Source organism: Eubalaena glacialis, chromosome 12 (assembly GCF_028564815.1).
Source record: "Eubalaena glacialis isolate mEubGla1 chromosome 12, mEubGla1.1.hap2.+ XY, whole genome shotgun sequence".
Taxonomy (NCBI): domain Eukaryota; kingdom Metazoa; phylum Chordata; class Mammalia; order Artiodactyla; family Balaenidae; genus Eubalaena; species Eubalaena glacialis.
This window is the reverse complement of record NC_083727.1, coordinates 55,001,077-55,018,268: the sequence shown is the minus strand read 5'-3', so window position 1 is coordinate 55,018,268 and position 17,192 is coordinate 55,001,077. Positions and strand designations below refer to the sequence as shown.

At 37.1% G+C, this 17,192-nt stretch overlaps 1 protein-coding gene across 4 annotated transcripts in view; it reads right to left on the bottom strand.

Moving 5' to 3' along the window:
- HACE1 (HECT domain and ankyrin repeat containing E3 ubiquitin protein ligase 1) overlaps nucleotides 1-15,886 on the bottom strand; it is a 91,994-nt gene extending 76,108 nt beyond the window's left edge. Inside the window, exons 1-5 of one of the 4 annotated variants that reach the window (XM_061207685.1) lie at nucleotides 15,571-15,886; nucleotides 9,652-9,706; nucleotides 8,553-8,642; nucleotides 7,666-7,770; nucleotides 1,292-1,367 (exon numbers count right to left, since the gene is read on the bottom strand). In XM_061207685.1, coding sequence (XP_061063668.1) covers nucleotides 1,292-1,367; nucleotides 7,666-7,770; nucleotides 8,553-8,642; nucleotides 9,652-9,706; nucleotides 15,571-15,646 — 402 coding nt within the window. In that variant the 5' untranslated portion in view covers nucleotides 15,647-15,886. Of the gene's footprint in view, nucleotides 1-1,291; nucleotides 1,368-7,665; nucleotides 7,771-8,552; nucleotides 8,643-9,651; nucleotides 9,707-15,570 lie in introns of those variants that run through there. The other 3 variants (XM_061207686.1, XM_061207687.1, XM_061207688.1) reach the window with 3 other exon arrangements.
- Between the last annotated feature and the right edge of the window lie 1,306 nt (nucleotides 15,887-17,192).

The following is a 17,192-nucleotide window of genomic DNA, read 5'->3' as shown; positions in this document are numbered from 1 at the left end:
TATAGCATCCTGCAGATATTTGGAATACAGTTTTTCTTTACAGAGTAAATGGTGTTATATTGTTACTATGTAACAAAAATGTAGATCATCACAGGAATTATGAATTCCATATAATAATCATGATTGAACTTAATCTTTAACAAGTCATTCTCAGAATAACTCACATCTTAGGAAAGCTGGTTTTTTATGCCTCAGCTCCCTCCCTGCCCACTGAAAAAAAAAAAATTTTAATCAGAAAGGCCTTGAAAACTAGCATGGTATGTAAATACTCAATATTCTTCTTTATTCACAAATTAAAGGATTCAAAATCTACAAAAACTACCAAAGGAAGGTTAAAAAAAAAAAAAGTTCAGCTTTATTGAGGTATAATTGACAAAACTGTAAGACATTTAAAGTATACATCACAGTGATTTGATATACATTGTGAAAGGATTTCCACTATCCAGTTAATTAAAATCTCCATCACCTCACATACAGGAAGGTAAAATTTAACAAAATTTATTTCTGTCACAATGTCAAAACAATTTCTCAGTAATCACATAATTCTATTTTATCTCTACTTCTAAATCAAATATGCTCCATTAAATGACAATATGATTAAAATTTTTGGATTTCAACAATCTCTTCAGAAATATCCCACACCACCCTCCCTATAATATCTATGTGGATCAAAAAAAATAATCATATTTTTGAAAAGAAAGTGACATGGCAAAAAGGATAAAAATACTAGTTTAACTAAGATATAACAAGTCTGAAGGGATACAGGCTAAAATATTAACAGTGATTATCTCTGAGTGCAAGGAGTACAGGTGAGTGATCATTCCCTTAGTTACCTTTTATTTCCTTTTTTTTTTTCATTCCTTTCCTTTTTAAAACTAAGATGAGTTATAAAAACATAGCCATCCAAATTTTCCTACCATGTACATATTGAAAGAATTTAAAAGGACATAATGAAAAACAGCTGTCCTATAATGAACTCATAACACACCTTAGCGGAGATGCTCCTACAAACTCCCTTGAAAGTCAGTGACAAAAGCTAGGGGATCAAGACTTCAAAATAAATGAAAGGTCATAAAGTTAAAAAATAAGGGGAAAGGAGAAACATGGTGAACCATAACTTCTCTTAATAAATATAGCTGAGAACTGTGTCTCAAATCATTCTGTATCTTCCCAATTACCACAAAGAAGTAACTGCACAAATACTTGTACTACACTTTGCATTACTATCACCTTCAATATTATTTTCTAAAAAGTATTTTTAAAATCACAGATAAAAATTCTTAGCACTTACTGCTGTAAGGCCTTCATTATTACAAATGTTGACATCAGCATTGTATTCTAATAATTTACTCATGCATTTCTTCTGCCTGAAAAGAAAGAGACAGTCACAGATAACTGGTACTAGAAAAATAAACAAATGACAATTATTTTACTGAAACAGTAACTATACTCAACATTAATTAATGGCAAATATCAACTTCCATCTGCAATATTTAAATAAGTACTGTAACATCTGAAACAAAACACAAAATTTTTTCTATGACTCAAAGATAATAGGATAAAGAAAAGGCACAATGAGGTTTTCATGCCATTGGGACAAATTCATCATTCAAAATGCTGAGAAATTTCTCGAGTTGACAGAATATTTGGAATAGTAATCTTCATTAGAAATGTCAGACAATATAAGTCTAATGGAAGGGGAATGGACAGAGTAAAATGATGTCTCAATGTTGTATCCTACATTCTTGATTGCAAAATATTTAAAATACTAAGATGAGTTATAAAAACCACAAAATTAATAAAATGCCTATCTATTCATCCCCTTACTTCACTTTTTTTTCAATTTATTTTACTGTGGTAAAATACACATAACATAAATTTATCATCTTAACCATTTTTAAGTGTACAGTTCAGTGATATTAAGTATATTCATATTGTTGTGCAACCATCACCACCATCCATCTCGAGAACTCTTTTCAGCTTGCAAAGCTGAAATTCTATATCCATTAAACAATAACTCCCCATTCCCTCTCCTGCTAGCCCCTGGCAACCACTATTCTACTTTCTATATCTATGATTTGGGCTTATCTAAGTACCTCATAAAAGTGGAATCATACAGTTTGTCTTTCTGTGATTGGCTTATTTCACTTAGTATAATGTCCTCAAGGTTCATCCATGTTATAGCATATGTCAGAATTTCTTTCCTTTTTAAGGCTGAATAATATTCCATTGTATGTATATACCACATTTTGCTTATCCATTCATCTGTCAATGGACACACAGATTCCTTTTGTTTTAGCTATTATGAATCATACTGCTATGAGCTCAAGTATACAAATATTTCTGCAAGAACCTGTGACAAATTTTGGGGAGTTATATACCCAGAAGTGGGACTGTTGGATCATATGGTAATTCTTTTTTTTTTGTTTTGGCCACGCCATGCAGCTTGTGTGATTCCAGCTCCCTGACCAAGGGATTGAACCTGGGCCTTCAGCAGTGAAAGCGAGGAATCCCAACCACTGTACAGCCAAGGAATTTCCCATATGATAATCCTATTTTTTATTTTTTGAGGAAACACCAAACTAGTTTTCAGAGCATCTGTACCATTTTCCTTTCCCACCAACAGAGCACAAGGGTTCCAATTTCTCCACATCATCATCAACACTTGTCATTCTGTCAACACTGTTTTTCTGATAGCCATACTAATGAGTGTGAGTTGGTATCTCACTGTAGTTTTAATTTGTATTTCCCTGATTAGGGGTATTGAGCATCTTTTCATGTTCTTATTGGCCACCTACGTATCTTCTTATTTGGAGACATGTCTACAGAAGTCCTTTGCTGCCTTTTGAACTGCCTACCACTTCATTTTGCTCACAATGTTTCCTCCTAGCCTGAGCCATTCCTAGTCACTCTTCAGTATTTATCTCAATTTCCCCTTCATTAAATAATTAAATGAAAATTCATGCTTTGGAAACAAAGTGACACACACACCATATATATATACACACACATATATATATGTATATATATACAAATAAATAAATAAAATATGTTTTTTATGTATATGCTTAACTATGCTCAGTATTGAATTAAGGAAATATGATTTAATCCATGGCATGAAAAAGTTTATGATCTAGTTGAGTAAATTATATATATATATATAAAAAATATAAAATAGGGTATGTGTAATAGCATAATATATATAATGTTACACAATATAGTATATATAGTATTAATATGAGTATTGAGTATTGTGATTTATAGGAAAAACATATATCTGGTCTTAATCCACACTTTTTGGGTCACAGCTCCCAAACCCTTGGAATTTCCTAAGCAATTAGGGGCAATGGGCCTCGTTTCCTGAAAACGTTTCAGGGAAGGTGAATTTTGGGTCCCACCCAAGGGTGGGGGTTGGTTGCCAGGAGAACCAACCACATGACTACAGGGTACTTTCAGTCCCACCCCGATTTCCAGGGAGGGGAGAGCACTTGGAGGTTGAACCAACTGCTAGTGGCCAATGATTTAAGTCAATCATGACTATGTAATGAAGTCTGCATAAAGACCCAAAAGGAGAGCTTTTTGTCCCTGTCAGGGAGAGCTTCCCGGATGGGAATCAAAATGTTTCCCCGTGTGACCATGCCGGGACCTTCTTTGTTCAGGACCTCACCCTGTGTATCTGTCTCTTCATTTGGCTATTGATTTGTATCCTTGAATACCCTTTTATAATAAATCAGTAATCTAGTGAGTAAACAAACAGATTTTCCTGAGTTCTGTGAGCCATTCTAGCAAATTAACTGAACCCAAGAAAGGGATCGTGGGAACCTCTGATTTATAGCCAGTCAGTCAAAAGTAGTGGTAACAACCTGGACTTTCGACCGGAATCCTGAGTTGGAGGGGGTTGTCGGAACCTCCAATTTGTAGCCAGTCAGTCAGAAGCACCACTTGTGACTGAGCTTGCAAATGGCATCTGAAGTAGAGAGTGGTCTTATAGGACTGAGCCCTTTACCTACAGAATCTGCTTCTACCTGAAGGTACATAGTGTCAGAATTGAGCTGACTTCTAGGACACTTTGCTGGCATCCGAGAACTGCTTGTTGGTATGGGGAAGCCTACACGCACGCGCGCACATACACACACACACAGTGGAACTGGGTCCAGGAACCCTTTGCAAGTATGTTATATATATATATATGACATACAGAGAATATACATAATACATGTACTATATATAACTATTTACTCAGATAATAAATATCTTCATGCCATGGATTATATCATATTTCTTTAATCAACTCAGTACTAAGCACAGCTAACTGATTACTAATTATTAAATCTTATAATCAATAGCTAAAATTTTTATTAACTGAATAAACCTTTTAAAAGAGAACAAATTACTTTCCTTGCTTTGATTTTTTTATATATAAAATGAGGTTAAATGTCATTTAAAATCAGCTTTATAATCAAAGAAATGGAAGAAAATAAAGCTCTGAGTAAACTTTTAAGTTCAAAAGTTTACAAAGTTCCTTCATCTAACACATTGTTATGAAAACCTTAGAAAATAAATCTTCAATAACGTGAGGCAACAGACCAGAAAGTCTTATTAAAATTAATATTGCATTGTTTAAATTGTGTGTGTGTGTGTGTGTGTGTGTGTGTGTGTGTGTGTGTGTCTGCACCCATATTGCTGGATTTCTAAAATCTATTCAGAAGCCTGTCGTGGACCACTGGCATATTGTCAAAATAAACACTTAGGTGGGACTGTACCAGGGAAAAAGCTCCAAAGAAGTGTTTAGGGTAGAGGTTGTTGAAGAAAAGCAGCAATCCATAATCCCCCTCCCAAAAATGAACTGCAAAAGGTACGGGGCAATATGAGAGAACTATATCCTTTCTCTTACTTAATAATCATTATTGCTATTTTCCAGAACCCTGAGTAAATCAAAAAGACCAACTAAGTACACACCAATTTTGCTTAGAATGGAGCTAAAATGTTAACTAACACATGAGTTCTGCCCTTTATGAGCTCACAATCTAGCCCAAAAAATAAAGAAAAAATGTTTCTGGGACTTCCCCAGCAGTCCAGTGGTTAAGACTCCACACTTCCACTGCAGGGGGCGCGGGTTCAATCCCTGGTTGAAGAACTAAGATCCCACATCCTGGTGCGGCAAAAAAATTTTAAAAAAAGAAAAAAGGAAAAATGTTTCAAATCTGACCAATATGCAACGTAAGGATACACAATAATTTTTAAGTCTTCCTTTTTTATATTCTCATACAATCATAAGCAATGCTGGATCCTACTGTACAGGAAACAACTATTTTCCTGCCCAGACACTGCAACAATTATAAGAAGTTTATGGTAACCCAAATGACACAGGGACCAGTCATCCACGTGCTCAGAGGCAGCTTACTGGGTTTTCCACTGGAAAGGAGGGCAATTTAGTATTAATGCACTGATGGCTGAAGACAGAAACACTAAAGCAGGCCAAGAGAAATACTCTACCCCTCTGACAACGATAGACGAGGGGACAAAACAAAAACCCCCATAAACCAGATAGACCAGCAAAAGGGGTAGAATTCACCTATGACTTCTGCTTCAGTCTAGACAAATTTGAACTTATAGAGAAATTAGAGCCAAAGACTATTTCTGAAACCATCAAAAGCTACAGGAAGCAACAAGTAATCAAGTCACTTAATAAACATTTACTGAGCACCTCTAAGTTGTACAAGGCATTCATTCAATATATAAAAACCAAAATAGTTAAGTATGGAATATCAAAAGTAATCTTTATAGAAATAGTAAAGGCATCCAAGTTAGATGTTATGTTAGGGTTATGGACTCTTCTTACTCCTTTTCTCTTCACTGATTTACCATGTGAATTATGTAATAATATCTGTTATATTTCTTCATCTTTAAAATGTAATGGTCTCCAAATTCAATGTCTCACCAAAAAAAAAAAAAAAAAGAAGATAAATATGTGAGGTGATGGATATGTTAATTAACTAGATGACAGAAATCCTTTCACAATGTATAGATCAAATCATCATGATGTACACTTTAAATATATTATAATTTTATTTACCAATTATACCTCAACAAAGTTGGGAAAAAAAAAAAAAGCAATGGTCTCCTAAATGACTAAGTCTCCTACTACAACAGCAGTAGACATTTTATCCCTGCTGTGCACCAATCTGTCCTTTCATTTACAGTTGTTGAGACACTGTACTAAGATATTTTTCTATATGTAACTTTTTCAGAGAGCTTTGTCACTATCCTACCAACATTTGGGACAATGTATCTAGACCTGAGATCACTTCAACAAGGGAATGAATGATTTAGTCTATGACCTTGGGCGTGACACCCTACAACATACCTAATGTGGCCAATTATTAGAAAAACAATTGTTTAATCAGCACGTTACCTCTTGCAACAGTGGACAACTAAACTGGTTCACGTGCTAAGTCAGGAAATGGGACAGACCAGACAGGGTCAAAGGGCTATGCTTCTCCTCTGTCCAACTGAGACATCACTATGGTTCTTGTCTTTCTGGTTCCACTTTAATCCTTGTCTACAAAAATCTGGCCTCAGACTGAGGCAGTGGACAATTTTAGTCCCATATCCATCTCACTTAGGCAGCCACCTCAACTACCTAGAATTCCTGTTCAAAACAGTCAACAAAAATACTTCCAAGAGTAATCAAAAGAAGAGACACATAGGAATAGCCTTTCATAGAGAAGTTTTCCAGCATTCAAAAAATGTTTATAAATGTAAAGTTCCTCAAGCCCTGAATCAAAAACTACTTATTTTCATTTTAAACATAATTCCAACTATTTTAGTCTGGTTTCTCAGTCCAACAGAATTTTAAGAAGTGAAAAATATTGTGGAGGCAGACACAGAGACGTGACTATCTGAAATTCTTGACAAAAAAACTAGGTACAGGGACTTCCCTGGTGGCGCGGTGGTTAAGAATCCGCCTGCCAATGCAGAGGACACAGGTTTGAGCCCTGGTCCGGGAAGATCCCACATGCCGCGGAGCAACTAAGCCCGTGCGCCACAACTACTGAGCCTGCGCTCTAGAGCCCGGGAGCCACAACTACTGAAGCCCACGCGCCTAGAGCCCGTGATCTGCAACAAGAGAAGCCACCGCAATGAGAAGCCCGTGCACCGCAACGAAGAGCAGCCCCCGCTCGCCGCAACTAGAGAAAGCCCGCGTGCAGCAACGAAGACCCAATGCAGCCAAAAATAAATAAATTTATTAAAAAAAAAAAAAAAAAACTAAGTATGATGTATTTACTCTGTCTTTAATTGCATTAATAGAATTAACTAAACAATGTGGAAAATAAGCCATGGAGTTCGACATGGCAAAAGACTACCAGGAAAAAGGACACTAAAACAAAGAGGTGAAAATTATGCTTTTCAGAAAATGTCATTATCATACTAGTAAAAATAAACTTTGACAAATATATCTTCAAGAAGAAAAATATTAGTAAACTTAATAAATTATTAAAATTATAGTTATTTAAAAGTGTAACATAATAATCCAAGACCCTCTTCCCAAGGCAAATACTGGGCAAAAGAAAAAAAAAAATTCCCAAATGAAGGTAGAGTGCCTTGACTACTCTTAGTCATAACTGATAATACAACTTAAGCTACTTAAGAAAAAATATTTACCCATTTCTAGCTGCCAAATGAAGGGGTGTACAGCCTGAAATATCTTGATAGTTAGGATTTGCTCCTTTCTTTAAAAGCAGAACCAAGCATTCCACCGATCCACAACTAAAACAATATTAAAAAAAGTTCAGACACATTTAACAAACAGCCATAGTTGACATAGCTTAATTAAAAAACAAAAAGCCCTATTAAACACATTATTTTGGGGGTCCATACTGACCTACAATTTAACTCCTGTCACAAACAGTAAATATCCTCTACTTTCAAGATGGTACATTCTACTACAAAAGCTATGGAGTATTTGAGAAGTTCATATAAAGCAAAATAAAGTATTAGCACATAAAAGAAACCATATAGTACTCTCAACTTTTGGCTTTCCAGAATCCAAATTTATATTGAAAAATCAATTTTATTTAGGTAGAGTAATCTCTACCTAAATCCTAAAGGGTGATGAGATATCAACAAATTGATTAGTTACACACTGGAAAATTATGAATAAAAATCATTCCCACAGCTAAGTAAAAAATATAAAGCCAACAACTTCACATGTAATTAGCATATAAAATCTTATACTGGTGGGATAAAAGTAAAATTTTGGTGAATGTACCCTCTTAAGTATATCCAGGAAAGATAATCCCCGTGCCTAACCTTCTCTAATCTGATCTAGAGCAAGCTAAAACATCAGATATTAAGACTTGAGTCCAACCCCAAGATTAACAATCTATTTAGTGAAAGAATGTAAGCATAGCACACTATGCCCTCGACAAAACAAAGAACCACTCAGCTGTCTGTTCTCATCTCTCCATAATTACTATGGAACACACTGATTCAAAGCTTACTGATCATTACTCTAGACCAAAATTTAATCCAAAATGTCTTAGTCTTACTTTGCTGCAATGTGAAGCAAGCTTCTTTTCACACGTCCAAATGCATAATTGACATCAAACTTTGAATTTGATAGTAGCTCAGAAACAGACCTATGCCAAAAGAAAATTGAGTCAAGGTTAAAAAAAAAAGTTTTTAAAAACATAATAACTCAAGTTAATAGCTGTTTAGTGCTACTCTTACCAATTATTCAAAAGGTTTTGTCCCACATCAGCCAAAAAACAAGGCACTACTCTCTAAGCGTAGCACAGCAGCCAGTGCAGCATCATCCAAAAACCAACTGCCCTCACCTATAAACTGGTGCTGAAGGGTTCCTCGTCTGCCGCTCTGACTATGTCACCTGCTCTGAGGACACCTAAGTTGGCTTCAGCTCCCACTAGATTCTTGAGAAACAAAGAGAGTAGGACTGGCTGCTCCCCCTGCAGAAAGTTGAGCCTATCTATATTAATTTTGGTCAAATAAGAAAAGTCAGACAAAAACATGTTTTAATTATATCAGACAGGAGTTCAAAGCAAAAAAATCATTTATATTTTAAACATGTTTCAAAATACAGTGTCTCTTTACTTTCTCCTCATAATACCAAACTACCCAATGGCTAACCACAGCAGAGCTGTCTGTTACAAGTATAAACATCTCAACACACAGCCAGAAAACCACACCACACGTGCGCCCTGTAAAAAAAAAGTGTCAACACTACATCAATAGAAAGAACATCAAAGCAGTAGAATATTAGGGAATAACTTGTCCATCAGCCCTAACTTTTTGCTATAAAGATCAGTAGTGACCTCTAACAGAAACCATCATAATGTTTTTGTCCCTGTCAGTGACCAAGCAAATACTTGTTTTAAGTTCTGACTATGCATTTAGAAAATCTCTTATCACAGAATTTTACAGTTGATATGGATCTTAGAAAATCTTGTTTCTTATTTCACAGACAGAAAATTATAATAGAGGTTAAATAACTTGCCGCAGGACAAAACCTATGTCCAAACTCTATGGTGTCTTTGTGTGTGTGTGTACACAACATTTAGGTAAATTTATATTCTTAAAAAATATAAACTTGTGGAAAAAATATATATAAATTTGTAAATAGGCACTCACCTGTGTTGATCAGCCATAACCATTGGCATTAATGTATAAACAGCAGTTTCATTATCTAAGTGTTAAAAAAAAAAAGAAAAGGAATTAATTTATCTCCTACTTTTTCCAAAGGGTGATACTTATGACTACTTTAGAGTTTTCTTAACTCTAAATAAAAAGCTAGGAGAAGAGGTGGAAGAAGATTACGGATAGTGAAAAACACCAGAGGTATTGCAAGATTTGCAATAATGCACAATGTTTCATCGTACTTACAAGTACTTTGGAGGAATGTTAAGTATATAAGAATATCAAAGATATATACGCTAAAATTATTTTAAAACATTACATATACATAGTATTTGCTCCTTGTCAATAACACAAGAAATTTTTAGAAGCTTTTATGAAACAGCATTAAAGTCTTATTTTTACTTATTATTTATCTCACATTTTCATTTATTATCTTTTATAGAATAAATTCACAGAAATATGATCCAAAAGAAGTTAAAATTCAGTAACATCTATAATCTCATGCGATACTTATATAAATTTCAGGTAGTGTTTGAATTTTTTTTTTTTTTGATGTGGACCATTTTTTTTTTTTTTTAAAAGAACACTTTTTTTTTTTAAGTTTGATACGTACATATGTTGTTCATATCACCGCCATTTATTTATTTATTTATTTATTTATGGCTGTGTTGGGTCTTCGTTTCTGTGGGAGGGCTTTCTCCAGTTGCGGCAAGCGGCGGCCACGCTTCATCGCGGTGCGCGGGCCTCTCACTATCGCGGCCTCTCTTGTTGCGGAGCACAGGCTCCAGACGCGCAGGCTCAGTAGTTGTGGCTCACGGGCCTAGTTGCTCCGCGGCATGTGGGATCTTCCCTGACCAGGGCTCGAACCCGTGTCCCCTGCATTGGCAGGCAGATTCTCAACCACTGCGCCACCATGGAAGCCCCCGATAGCGACCATTTTTAAAGTCTTTATTGAATTTGTTACAATATTGCTTCTGTTTTATGTTTTGGTTTTTCTGGCTACGAGGCATGTGGGATCCTAGCTCCCTGACCAGGGATCAAACCCGCACCCGCTGCTTTGGAAGGCGAGGTCTTAACCACCGGACCGCCAGGAAAGTCCCTGAATTTACTTTCATGTATTACTAATGGTCATTCCTCAATTCAATGCATATTAGAGCTTTATGTTTTTTAATAAGTTATTTACAGAGAAGTAACCCTGACAAGTCCCATTTAGCCCTTAAAAAGTTAATAGCAGTACTAAAATTTATGAGTTAAAGTTTGAGAAAAAGGATATTTGCATAGTATCAAAGTATTTCCCCCATAGTGAATTTACAGTGGAGAACCCAGCAGATTATCACCTTAATCATCTGATAAAGGGTAACATCACCAGAAATAATACATATCAATATCTTGTAGCCCTTGAGTTTCCACAGAGAAGGGCACATCACTTTTGTAGTATTCTTGCCAAAAATCTGTAACTTTAATCTACTCATGGGAAAACATCAGACAAACCCAAATTAAGGGGAATTCCACAAAATACCTCATCAGTCCTCTTAATCAAGACCATTAAAGACAAGGAAAAATTGAAGAAATATCACAGTTCAGGGAAGGTTAAGGAAACATGACAACTAAATGCAATGTGGTATCCTCAATTGGATCTTAAAACAGAAAAAAGACATTAGTGGGAAAACTCATGAAGTTCTAATAAAAGTCTGGAATGTGGCTAACAGTATTACACCAATATTAATTCCTTAGTTTTGATCACTGTTCTTTGGTTGTATAAGATGTGAACATGAGGGGAAGCTGGGTGAAGAGTATACAGGAACTGTGTACTATTTATGCAACTTTTCTGTAAGTCTAAAATTACTTAAAAATGGAAAGTTAAAAAGAAAAAGAAAAAAGAGGGGGAACTGTTATTATTAAAAGATTCTTAAGAGACGAGTCAACCAAATGTAATGTGTGGACCTGACTGGATACTGATTCAAACAAACCAACTGTAAGTGAGTATTTCTGAGAGGAGAAAACTGAACATGGACTGGGTATTTGATGAGAATTAAAATTACTGTTACTTGTGTTGGCTCTAATAATGGTATTGTGATTATGTTTGAAAAAACATTATATTTAGAAATATATCCTGAAGTATTTAGAGGAAGAGAAAAAAAGTTACCATTTCTTCACATTTTTGTTCATTATTTTACTATTTTTGAATGTATACATGAAGAGCAATTTAGTCCTAGTCAACATTCACAAGTACAGTATGCAGATGCAACAACTCTTTCACTGTAATAATTTAATAACCAAAGAATCCTACTAGTAACAGCCAACATGTTTTAAACCATTACCTTAAAGACACTGTTCTAAACACTTCACATGCATATGCATCACCTCTTTTATCCTCACAGCCACCTTATGAAGTAGGTACTAGTATTATCCCTATTTTACAAATAAGAAAGCTGAAGCACTAAGTAAAGTAATAAGCCGTGTGATGGTGGCATTAAGTGGCTAAACTGGAATTCAAAGCTGGCTGATTCCAAAGCCCCCACAAGAAAAATCTTTCACTGCCCCCAGTATACACTATATAAACAGCCAAAAGGTCTACAATACTATTCTTAACATGTACAATACAGTCTAACTTGTTTTATTCTCTTCCGTCTCAATTTTTTCAAAATGCTGACTGCAACCACTAAATTATTCTCATTATCTAACAGTGAGTCACCAAAAGGAGTTGAAAAGCACTGCACTAAGCCTCACTCAGCATGGCAACATTCTTTCTCTCTCATATAATACACGCCCCAGTAAAAATCTGAACTTCTAAACCATGACAATTTCAATTAAGTAACTCCATAATAAACAAAGTCATAAACAGGAAATACCCTTATTTGTGAATTTAAACTTATAAATCAAGATAGTACATACTTTTAAGTGAGCACCATAAGGTTCGCATGGGTTTTACTTACAGGGTGTTTATTATATAAAATTTAGAGGTACATCTTGTTTTTTAAGTAATATCTAACCTTATTTAAAAAATAGCTCACATACACTAAAAGGTACGAAGACACAAATATAACCACAACTATGATGCTAGAAGGAGACTATCCAGGAAATACTATACTAAGAAAGTACTGAATAAAATTTGCTGTCAGGTGCTTCCTTCTCCACACTCATGAAGAAACCTTGAGAACTAGGTATATAACAGAAGTTTTCAGAGTGGTAAGAAAAGTTTAATCAATCTCTCATTTTATCAGATATGTTGGCCATTTTTATTAATAACATTTCAGAACTCAGCAACTAAAAGGAAAACCTCAAAGAACAGGAAGCTCAGATTCACTATGCTATATTCAATGTCTCCTCAAACCATAAAATGGGAGAGATTTTTTTAAAAATTGATAATTATCCTAATCATCATTCAAATATATGCTCAAATGGGCTCAAGTTCTATTATTTTATTAAACAAATTACATTCACTGTAAATGCAGTAGTTTAAGATTTTTTCCACAAAAGTGAATAATATAAGCCAACTTTTTAAAGTCCACAGAGAATCTATATCCCTAAAATAATTGTTTTCCCTTCACTTCCTCTCTCACAAGAATACTCCTGTTAGCCCTGCCTAAGATGACTCAACAACCTGCACTCCATTACTTAGTGGGAATACTCAGGTTTTCCTCATCTCAAGGAAACATAAATATGTCTTCCCAGAATTCAATAAATAAAATATCTGCAGGTTAATCCTATGCAACAAAGTTAATTTTAGAGTGAGAGCTGATTAAAAACTTTCCAACCTTAATAATTAGTTCCAATCTAGTGCTTATTAATCACTGAAGTCTAACAAGGCAAGATAAACATTTGATTATTTCCTAAATTTAGACAGATCTCAGAACTTCTGCTTAGCCCTTAAAATGAAAGCACAACAATCTAGATTTTTATAATTAGAATGTAACACACGCACACGTGCGCACGCACACACACACACATTTGAAAGAGCCAATCTCAGAGATTTCAAAAAGACTTATCAGAACTTAGGGACAAAGATAAATTAAAAGGACAGGATGAGCAAACTCACTATAATCAAAAGAAAAACAAATGTAAGCGACATGGGAAAAAGTTTTATTTTTAATTACTCTAGTTTACAGGGACTCTCAGACTGTTGGTGGAACTTTCTTTTCCAAAGAGTTAGTTGAGAGGTTGATACTCAGTCTTAAAAATGTTGATATAATTAGATCTATATTCTTCTATGTAATAATGCTAAGGAAATATTTATAAAGGCAGACTGAGATTTAAAAATGTACAAAGCTGTTCCTCATAAAATCTATTATAAAAACAAAAGTTAGATTCAATATTTGTTACATATTAACCTATTAAATCCTACAAAATAATTAAGCATATTTAAAGATATAAAAAATGTTGTTTTCTAAAAGCAAAATAAAAGACTATATGCAGTATGATCTTAGTTTCAGTAGAGAAAGAGAAAAAATAATAATAGAAGGAAATAAAGAAAATACTAACATTGTTTATCACTGGCTGTGAAATAACAGATTATTTTATTTTTCTTTCTTTTCAAAATTTTCCACAATGAAAACACATTACTTTTAAAACAGGAAACATTATCAAAGTCTTCTAAGTCACATTTACGTAAAAAAAAAAAAAAAAACGGGATTTAAACCGAGCAATACAAATACCGTGTAAATGAAACTACACACGTAGCAACGGATACCAATAATTTGACTGCGGAAAATGAGTGAGACCAGCACTTAAGAAATGGACTCAAAGGTGGAAGGTGGAAAGAAAACAGAGAAAGAAAACGTTGAAGCCAAAAGTCTTGTTCCTAAAATCAGGATCATTTTCAGTCTTTTACACTAGCAAGGTACCAAGTACAAAATTATCTTTTGAGAAACAGTCGCCACAAATCATCCTGTTCTGAATCATAAGTAGAGACTAGGGAAAATTTTTTTCAGAAAAATTATCCCCAGGTCTCCAGTCCCACATATCTTTTATGGCTCTCACCCAAGGTCTCCTTCCCTAACCTTACAGATCACCTCTCCAAGAGCAATTCAAAGAAATTTTTTAAAAAAATGATATAAGATAAACTAATGCAATGCATTAAAAAAAAAAAATCACCAGACTTAACTCCTACCCTTTCTCTCAGTTGGGCATACAAAATCAAGCCTCTTAGAGACAGCACTGCCCTCTCCCACTACCACTAAACCATGTGAATTCATGAGGCTGCAAACAAAACGGCTTTCTTTCTCATTTCTTTTATTACTAGTGTTTTACCTATTCTGAAGAAATCCTGGCACACTGAACTAAAATTCCTAAACGACAGAGCTCATGCCTTACTCCTCTCTGTAGAAGCGCCCCAGCCCCCTCCGTCTGATGAATAAATGAAGGCAGACATGAATATTAAAAGAAAGTGTATATATGTAAACACACACAGTACTTCAAGTACATGTTTGATATCTGACACCGTTTTATTTATCGTCAAAATACAACAGCGTTCTACATTTAGAAAAAGAAAAGACTGCTTAATTCCCCTCAGCAGCTTAAAGTAAACAATACTACTTGGGGAGCATCTCTCTAGCCCCAGCAGGCAGCGACTGTAAAATGGCCCACAACTGTGATGTTTTCTGAATCCGATCTCCGCCCTCCGGGTGATATTTCTGCTCCTTCACCAAAACCCCTAATCGATAGTCTGAAGAGACTTGGGTCTGTCCTGCTTCTTCTAGCAGCAGGACCCTCACAACCCGGGCCCCTCCCCCAAACTCCCACCTGCCCCGGACGGGAGCGGCGGGCGAGGGGTGGCAGGGGGTCCCAGCCCGGCCCCTCCCTGCCAAGGAAAGTAAATGTGGGCGTTTGTTCAGCTTTTGGTTAGTTTTCCCCGCCGGGCCTCCCCGCGCCCCGAGCCCCGCCCCCGGCGCCCCTAGCCCGCGGCCAGCTCACCGTCCGGCAGCTCTACGGTGCGCGCGCGGCGCAGCGAGCGCGTCAGGCGATTGAGCTGCTCCATCGCTCTCTCCATCCTTGGCGCGCCCTAGGCGCTACCCCTGCCGCGCCCGCGGCCTCCGCGCCCAGCGCCCTACATCCCGCCCCGCGCCCGTCCCGCAGGCGGAAGCGGCGGTTCACCCGGGCCAGCACCCGGGGCTACGGGGGCCGTTTAGGACCGCGTCCTCCGTCCGGGTGCCGGGAGCTGTCTGACGGACCACCGAGTGGACACCCACCGCCGGAGACGCCGCTCGGGCCCTTCCTGCCGCCGCCACCGCCTCTTCCCTCCCGGACTCGCACAGCCTTCTGGGAGCGGTAGTTCCGAGCCGTGCGCCCGGGGCGGAGCCACGCTGGGTGCGCCCGTGGCTTCGGCCCCTGCCACGCAGACGCTGGGGCAGGGCGGTGTGTGCGGGAAGCTGTGCGCAAGCTCGCGGAGGGACTTCTTGGGTGTCCCCACGAGCCCCTTCTCCTGCACCGCAAAGGTGTACGAGAGCAGCTCCCTTCAATTCTATCACTCCCCCCTGTATAGCCGATTGGGGATTTGCACGGTTGTTCTTAAATCCATCGTCAATCATCCCAGTTTTGGTATATTTGTTTTCCAGATACATGAACTGTTGAAATATTACATTTTCATATGTTAAAGAATGATAAAGTCAAACAAATGCAAACGCAGAATACACTTTTTCCTTCGTTGCAAGTAACGTAACCGTAGCTTAATTATTTGTCCCCCCTGCTGGGCAATTTCGTGAGGGCAAAGCCGTCCCTTTATCTTGTGCCTTGTATTCCCGTACTCACCACGGCACCTGACACAAAGTTGAAACTTTGGGGAAGATATGGATGATGACATCCTAAAAGAAAATTTTAGTTTATTTGGGAACAATGCTTAAGTGTCAAGATGATGACAGATCCCAGTGGGAAATCCAAAGACTGATTTCGTGAGTTGCAAAAAAAAACTTGACAACACCAACAAGTGTGGAAGAAATGAATTATAAGGAAATCAGTGGGGAAAAATCATATTTGTCAGCTCTACACAGAAGTAGAGCACAAGTCAGGATAAAAACAAATTTGAAGCAGCTGAAACATGAAAGAATTAATCCAATCCAGGTGAATATGAGCCTACCTAACACCACTGACAATGAAAAGAGGAATTTTGTCTTCTTGGACATAACCAGTGCCAAGATGATGCTGGAGTTAAGAGAGAACCAAAGAGCTTGGTCTTTCTCAGCTTCTCCTTCCTCAAAGAGGCAAAGCTGTTCCTGCAATGAATGGGCACATGTATGTTGGTGATATATATTAGCTGGCCCAGAAGGAGAAAGAGAATCTCACCTGCCCTTCCAGGATATGCAGGGGCAGATGGTGGCTGGCATGGGTGTTCCCTGCCAATGCCATCCTGAATCAGTTCCAACCTGCTGCTATCGGTTATTTGTGCCAGTGATGCAACAGGCTCAGGGTAGACCTTCTAACCAGTTGGTTCAGATGAGACCTAAACCAGTCCAACAACAAGGTGGAGACATCAGAGCTTCGGAGGAATGCCAAACACTATGGGCCAGGCCATGTCCAACCCTTTGCAACCTAGCTTCAGC